The sequence below is a fragment of the Vanacampus margaritifer genome, chromosome 12 (genome assembly GCF_051991255.1).
Source record: "Vanacampus margaritifer isolate UIUO_Vmar chromosome 12, RoL_Vmar_1.0, whole genome shotgun sequence".
In the NCBI taxonomy this organism is placed as follows: Eukaryota; Metazoa; Chordata; class Actinopteri; order Syngnathiformes; family Syngnathidae; genus Vanacampus; species Vanacampus margaritifer.
In genome coordinates this window covers 7,935,198-7,942,121 of record NC_135443.1, presented here as the reverse complement: position 1 = coordinate 7,942,121, position 6,924 = coordinate 7,935,198, and the positions used below count along the sequence as shown (strand labels likewise).

Below are 6,924 nucleotides of genomic sequence, written 5' to 3'. Positions count from 1 at the left end.
TGTTTTAAATGTACAATAAAAAAAATTCTAGGTTTTCATACTCTTGTTAACATTTTTTTTTAACTAATATAAATAGTTCAAATGAATTTTTAAAAGTCTATAGCTGTCAATGGCAGTGAATGAGTTAATAATAATAATAATAATAATAATTATAATGCATCAGATTTATTTTGCGCTTTTCTATCCAATTAGATACTCAAAGACGCTTTACAATGGAACAAATACATTATTCATGCACTCACACATCCACACTGTGGCGGCGGTAAGCTCCTCAAGTAGCCCCAGCTGCCCCCGGGGCAGGCTGACAGGAGCGAGGCTGCCAGTGTGCGCCTACGGCCCCTCCGATCACCACTCAATGACACATGACTTTCGGGGAGAGCGGGGATCGAACAGCCGACCTTCTGGTTACGAGCCTTTTAAACATCAGACAGCCCTCGTGGCTTACTTTTGTCTTCATTACTGTTTCCGATGCTTATCATCTTGATGCAGAGGCGGTAGCAGTTTACGAGCCGCGTCTGGCTTAGCTTAAATGCCATTGACATGACGGCCATGCCGGAAATGATGAAGAGTGAGGTGAGCATGAAGAAATTGGGATGATGAGGCACAATGTCTCCAAAACCAATAGTGGTGAGGGTGATAAAACAGAAATAGTAAGGGTCGAATCCCTTCATTTCTGTCTCCCACACTGGCAAAATCAAACCTCCAAGAAAAATATACGCGAACACTATGAAAAGAATAAGCACAAACGGTACATTCAGCGTTTCCATCGTATCTCCGATTCCTGTCAAGTCCCAAATGGCAAATCCTTTGGGCAACGGCGGCATTTGATTCAGTTCCGGGCAGGACATGCTCCTGAGTCGGGGCCCCTTTGGCTGGAAATTCTCTTTGGCGAGAATCAACTCAAAGATTTCTCGATTTTTTTGGATCTGCATGGAATTGGACATCACGTTCACTTGACTTTGCAACTCTTCCCGGATGTCGAGTTGTTCGTGAAGCACAAGGTCACGGCTGAAAACAGCGGTGCCGTCTTCCAAGGTCCGATGGTTTGACTCCCGTTCTTTCTTGCGAGCACTCAGCCGGCGACAACTGTGTGAGCGCAGGACTTTGAAGAAGGCGTGAATATGAACATATGCGTTGGTCAGCAGCGTAGCAAGGAAGTCCCCGATATCAAGCATGACTAAAAGCATGAGCGGAATGCCCACCATAGCGTACAAGACACACAACACCTTACCAGGTAGGGTGACTGGATAAATGGCCCCGTAGCCTGCAAAAGGAGGTGCAACAAAATTAACACTTCAAGTGTTCAATGCTCTCAACAAGAACATGCAAATATACAGTGCTGCAATGTAAAGAGTTTTTTTTTTAGTGTTTTAATTATATACTGTATTGTACACTAGGGCAGAAGACTGCTAACTCTTTTACTGCCACACGTTACCCCAAAAACATTTGAACTATTGTGTACTTTGACAACATAAACATGGTGGGTACCAAATGACAGATCGACACTACTGCTGCCCCCAGGTTCGACCAGGCCAGGGTTGGCAGATACTGTGTCAAATATTGTGGCAAATAATTTTGACTTTGCTGTTAAATCGGGAGATAAGCGGGAGAAATGACCGTTTTTCGCAAAAATAAAAGCGATATTTCTATAAGTATTGTAAGTACAATTTCGACCATTAGCTTATTCATTGCCATTGACGGCTATAGACGTCAAAAATTCATTTGAACTATTTCTATTAGTTTCACTTTTTTTTTCCACTTTTGTTAACAAGAGTATGAAAACCTAGGGAAAAAATTTAGACCAGATAAAAAATTTGTGATTAATCACGAGTTAACTAGTCATGCGATTAATTACATTAAAATTGTAATCGCCTGACGCCATCATTTTTAATAATCTTTTCTTTTTTTGAAAAAAGATAATTTTTTTATTTTCTTTTTTCTTTTTGAAAAAAAAAAGATTATTTAAAAAAAAAAAGAAAAGATTATAAAAAAAAATAGGTCGTCAGGCGATGACATTTTTTATTTGTAATGAATCGCATGACTTCAATAGTTAACTCATGATTAATCACAAATTTTATATCTGATCTAAATGTACAAAAAGGTTTTCATACTCTTAACAAAAGTGGAAAAAATGTTAAACTAATAAAAATAGTTCAAATTAATTTTTGATGTCAATGGCAGTGAATGAGTTAAAGAGCGTTGCACTTCTGAGACGTAATTCTCGTAACGTGCCGTCTCGCGAGATTTTGTAATTTTTGTAGGAGGTACTCGTGTTGTTTGTTTACGGAAGATGGATTCCCGGAGTTTTTACGATTCCTTTAAAAACATCTCTCGGGATCGGGCATTTGGTGTTGGTGTTACAACTCGTGTATGCTATGGTCACATGACTACTGGAAATGCAAAAAAAAAAAAAGTTTCCATTACGCTTTTGCAAAATAATTCGAGTGCGACACGTCTCAAAAACCACCTCACGAGATCGTAGAAACGTTTTTGCGATATGAGAATTTTCTCTAAATTTCTGTGTTTCTATTACCAGTATCCCTTTTTGTGCAACTTGCATTTTGCAAACGTGGTCCTTGAGTGCCGGAGTCCTGCAGGTTTTCGATGTTTCCCTCCTCCTACACACCTGATTTATATTGTCAGCTCCTGCATAAGCCTGATACCGACCCTGTTCATTGGAATCAAGTGTGTCGGAGGAGGGAACGTTCTTGAACCCACAGGACTCCGGCCCTCGAGGACCGATAATGTCCACCCCTTCTATAGAAAGCCTCCAGCAGCTTCCTTCCAGCATGTCTCCTCTTGAGCACTATGGCAAAATGAACTATCAGATGAGAAATGCTGAGTAAAAGATTCCATTAACTGATTTCTTTCCTCCACTTTCATACGGGAGATAATTATCTAGTTGAAACAGTGCACTGAAATGATTTGAACGCATGATGTTGCTTAATCATTTTCCAACCATCAACAGAGGAAGGAAATGTGCCTTTAACCCCTGACTTGCTCTCATAAGCTTTTTGTGGTGACGCAGAAACATTATTCTCTCCTGTTTGAGTTGTCGGCCATTAGCACCATTAGCTGACTTAATTACTCATTCTAACAACAGACTGATGACACAAATGTACTTTTAATGCATACATTAATGCCGAAAGAAGCAAAAACTGCAATAAATCAGTTTGGGAAAAAAAAAAAAATACAAGTACAATACTGAATTTATGGAGATTCGTTTTTTTACAGTAGGGTGACCAAACGTCCTCTTTTTGATAGACCATTTTCTTACGTGCTGTTCGGGGGCGTCCGGAGGTTTCATAAATTCCTGAAAATGTCCGGTTGGCATTGCGTGACTAATAAGAGGTGAAAAAAACTTTTACATTTTACATTTCAAGGCCGGGGCAAGTGCCCTCTTTTTTTTTTGGGGGGGGGGGGGGGGTTAACTCATTCACTGCCATTGACGGCTATAGACGTCAAAAATTTATTTGAACTATACTAGTTTCACATTTTTTCCCACTTTTGTTAGAGTATGAAAACCTAGATTTTTTTTTTAGTGTGCATTTATAACAGATATAAAATGTGTGATTAATCGATTAATTACAATTTAAGAAATGTAATCGTCTGACCCCCCCACAATTTTTTTAAAATAATCTTTTCTTTTTCTTTTTTAAATTGGGGGCATTAGGGGATTTTTTTATTGTAATTAATCACATGACTTCACTAGTTAACTCAAGACTAATCACAAATTTTATATCTGTTTTAATGTACAATCATTTTGTTTTTAAAGGTTTTCATACTGTGGAAAAAAAAAATGTGAAACTAATAACTCAAATCAATTTTTGACGTCTATAGCCGTCAATGGCAGTGAATGAGTTAATATGGTCACCCTAATTAAACTGCACAAAGTTATACAGTTATTTTTAAAAATACCACAATGGGATTAAGTTATAAATAAGAGTATTAAATATTATTTGGTTTCAGTTCAGGTACTCCCAAGTCTTTTTAGACTTTTGCTTAGCCACGGCTGTTGCTGAGATTTTTGGGGTGTTAAGTAATAATGATAATCGGTTCAATGTCATAATAAAGGCAGTTTAGTTTTGTTTGAGCTGACTTTAAATTGTATCAAAATATAGTTGGCATATTTATATTGCACATATACAAACAGCATCATAAACAGTTGGAGATACACTGTTTATGACCGTGACTATTCTATTGGTAGTAATGAATCATTTTTAGGCTTATCCATTTGCGAGCACTCACCAACCGTTGTGAAGACCGTGCACACGAAGAACATGGATCCAAAGAAAGTCCAGCTGTCGGGATGTTGGAGCCATACCGTCTGAAAACCGTCTTTCATTTTATCATCCAAATCCTCCACCATGTTTTGGTGGCTGTACGGTGAATTATCTAGAGTTAAAAACAAAACGGTTAAGATCACTTGGGTGAAGCGATGAAGTTCGTGATATGAACACGACAAGTTAGTTAACCTGCAGCAGAAGGCACAATTCATATAGTTACATTTAAATCAGGATTAGAGACAATCAGTTGATATAGTTAAATGAATGAAAATGCAATGTCAGCATTATTTGTCAAACGTACTGGAGAGATTCTGCACATGCCGGATAATGTTTCCCAAGAAGCTGTGGTATTCCTGTTTGGCGGGAGCTGCTTTCCCTTCAACGTATTGGAACAAAAGCGCGCCCAGCACTGCGTAAACCACCAGAGACAGGCACAACATCACATGAGGAAGCAGCTTCCAAAACCACTCGATGGGGCTGACGGCTTGCTTGTCCATCGTGGATCTCATATTTCTCCCTCCTCCACCGTCCTCTTCTGCTTCCGCCGTTGCACCCCGGTTGGCGCAGAAAGCGCCCGTCCTGCCTTGATGCTCCACAAATGTGCTCTGGGTCTGCTTAGACGCACGCACGCACACACACACTCTACATCATAACACAACACTGAGACCCCCCCCCAGGGGACGTCCACTATATACAGTAGCTTACCTACCGTAAGTGTTTTGCTTCCTGTAGATAGACTTGCTAGTGCATGGCAGATACACTTGGACCACTTAGGAACGCAACACGGATGTCCAACCCCTCATTCAGATTTACATTATTCACTGTGAAATTAATGTTACATTCTGCCCTGCCTTGTAAATGTAAACAAAAGAAAATATTGTATCCGCACCATTTTAATTTTCTAATGTCTTCTTCTTTGGCTATTTGGCTCTTCGTGCACATCCCCAACATATTGTAGAAATTGGCTCTGTTTCTGTTTGTAATCTAATCCATTTAACTAATCAACAAAATGTATGAAAACCTAGACGGTTAAAAAAAATAGGTCATCACATACCATTGACCGTGCGCTTCAAAAGGGATGACATCAGTGCTAAAGATTAGTAAACACGATCTTCAAAGCGACATCACATTTGCATCATTGTCTTTAACCTTTTTTTTTTTTTTTTAAACACAATGTTTATATTGTATAATCCATTATATATTTGGGTGGCAACGTAATACATATTTCTACAAAGTCGGTATGTGCCATCAGTCGTCTAAACTAACAGAGGAGTAAAGTCATTATTTCAGAAAATATCTAAGCCAAACGTATCATATTTAAATGCAAGACATTTTGAGCCGTTTATTTCATGAGTATAATGATTTGCACAGATAGTCCACTAGAGGGCAGTATCACCCAGCAGATGGCTTTTCCAGCGACCTTGCAAGATCACCCCGATTGACACTTAAAAATAATAGGAAATGTTCTTTCTGATTTTTGGAAATACTAATATGTTTGCTATATCTATTTATTATAATATCTTTTGACAGTTATAAATTTAAAGCATTGTGACCGGATGTATCAAATATGACACAAATCAAAAGTCATTTATTCATATTTGGTCCATCTCTTGATATTACTTTGTCCTATTCATTTTATATCCATATTTCATGAATGTTCCTCATTTTAAATAAATAAAAAATAGCTGGGATAGGCTCCAGCACCCCTGCGGAAAACAGATGGAAGATGTTCTGATATCTTTAGTATTTTTTACACGTGACTGCCACCACTGGCCTAAAGCGTAACTGCAGCGTCTGCGGCGCCACAAAAAAAAAAAACTGTGGGAAGGGAAAATGCAAGCTGTGAGGCAGCTCAACGATGCAGCAGGGTTATAAACTATTTTTAATATCGGTCAGAACAGGCTCTGTAAAAGCTTTTTAAACATCAACACAATTATTGAAATCCCCTTTGAAAGCAGCAAGGGCAACAGGTGCTGTGGACGATCTATATTTAGGCGGCAAGCCAGAACAAGAGACCAGCAGGGACCCAAGACTTCCAAGTCTCCTGCTTCTGGCTTCATGTTAACAATCAAAGTGTTATACATTTAACTGAATTTCTGCACCGACTGCTTAGACTTGATGTTCATTTGTTTTTGTGGGTGGCGTTTTGGTTTGGAATAGCACTTTGTGAAAAAGCTGTCTTCAGCACTAATGGCTATTTAAGAGACTGCGTATTGATTCCATGAATTACATTTGACCAGCACTAGACTGTTTGACCAGTATATTTCCGGACCCATATTACAGAATATTCTCGTGTCTTTTTGTCCCTCAGAACCTCATAATATCCCATCTTAAAACAGTTCGCCTCTTGGAAATACTCCCGTTGCACATCGCCAAAGTTTCGGCTCGATGGTCGAACAAAAGGAGCTACCGGGAGACGGAGGGTCGCACTGCAGTCTTCGTTTATTATTGTTTTGACACATTTTTATGTCCCCTGGCGCGCACACTTCCAGCGCTTTTGACCGCGGAGAGATAGCACACGTCTGACGTCACGCTCGGGTTCGTACCCTCATCAGTATTTGACTCTACTGGAAAATAGGGGCAACAACCATTGTCCTGTCCATTATACAATTTTTAAAACGTTAGGGTGAAATATACG

The 6,924-nt window shown here is 39.2% G+C and overlaps 1 protein-coding gene across 2 annotated transcripts; it reads right to left on the bottom strand.

Moving 5' to 3' along the window:
- Positions 1 to 56: 56 nt before the first annotated feature.
- On the bottom strand, positions 57 to 4,901 carry kcnk18 (potassium channel, subfamily K, member 18). Of its 2 annotated transcripts, XM_077582523.1 has the most exons (4): positions 4,588 to 4,901; positions 4,249 to 4,395; positions 1,232 to 1,264; positions 57 to 1,102 (listed from the first exon to the last, which is right to left on the bottom strand). In XM_077582523.1, exons 1-4 carry the CDS (start codon positions 4,793 to 4,795, stop codon positions 417 to 419), a joined length of 1,074 nt encoding a protein of 357 aa, XP_077438649.1. In that variant the 5' UTR covers positions 4,796 to 4,901; the 3' UTR covers positions 57 to 416. The 2 variants fall into 2 exon arrangements, with proteins under 2 accessions (XP_077438649.1, XP_077438648.1); XM_077582522.1 differs by having other exon boundaries at positions 57 to 1,264.
- Between the last annotated feature and the right edge of the window lie 2,023 nt (positions 4,902 to 6,924).

What these genes read in the sequence shown, in the direction of transcription:
- kcnk18 (XM_077582522.1), bottom strand. Translation starts at nt 4,795, where the DNA reads ATGAGATCCACGATGGACAAGCAAGCCGTCAGCCCCATCGAGTGGTTT. An exon ending in GCATGTGCAGAATCTCTCCA is followed by an intron (nt 4,396 to 4,587) that starts GTACGTTTGACA and finishes TTTTAACTCTAG; the next exon opens with ATAATTCACCGTACAGCCAC. An exon ending in CACGGTCTTCACAACGGTTG is followed by an intron (nt 1,265 to 4,248) that starts GTGAGTGCTCGC and finishes CTCCTTTTGCAG; the next exon opens with GCTACGGGGCCATTTATCCA.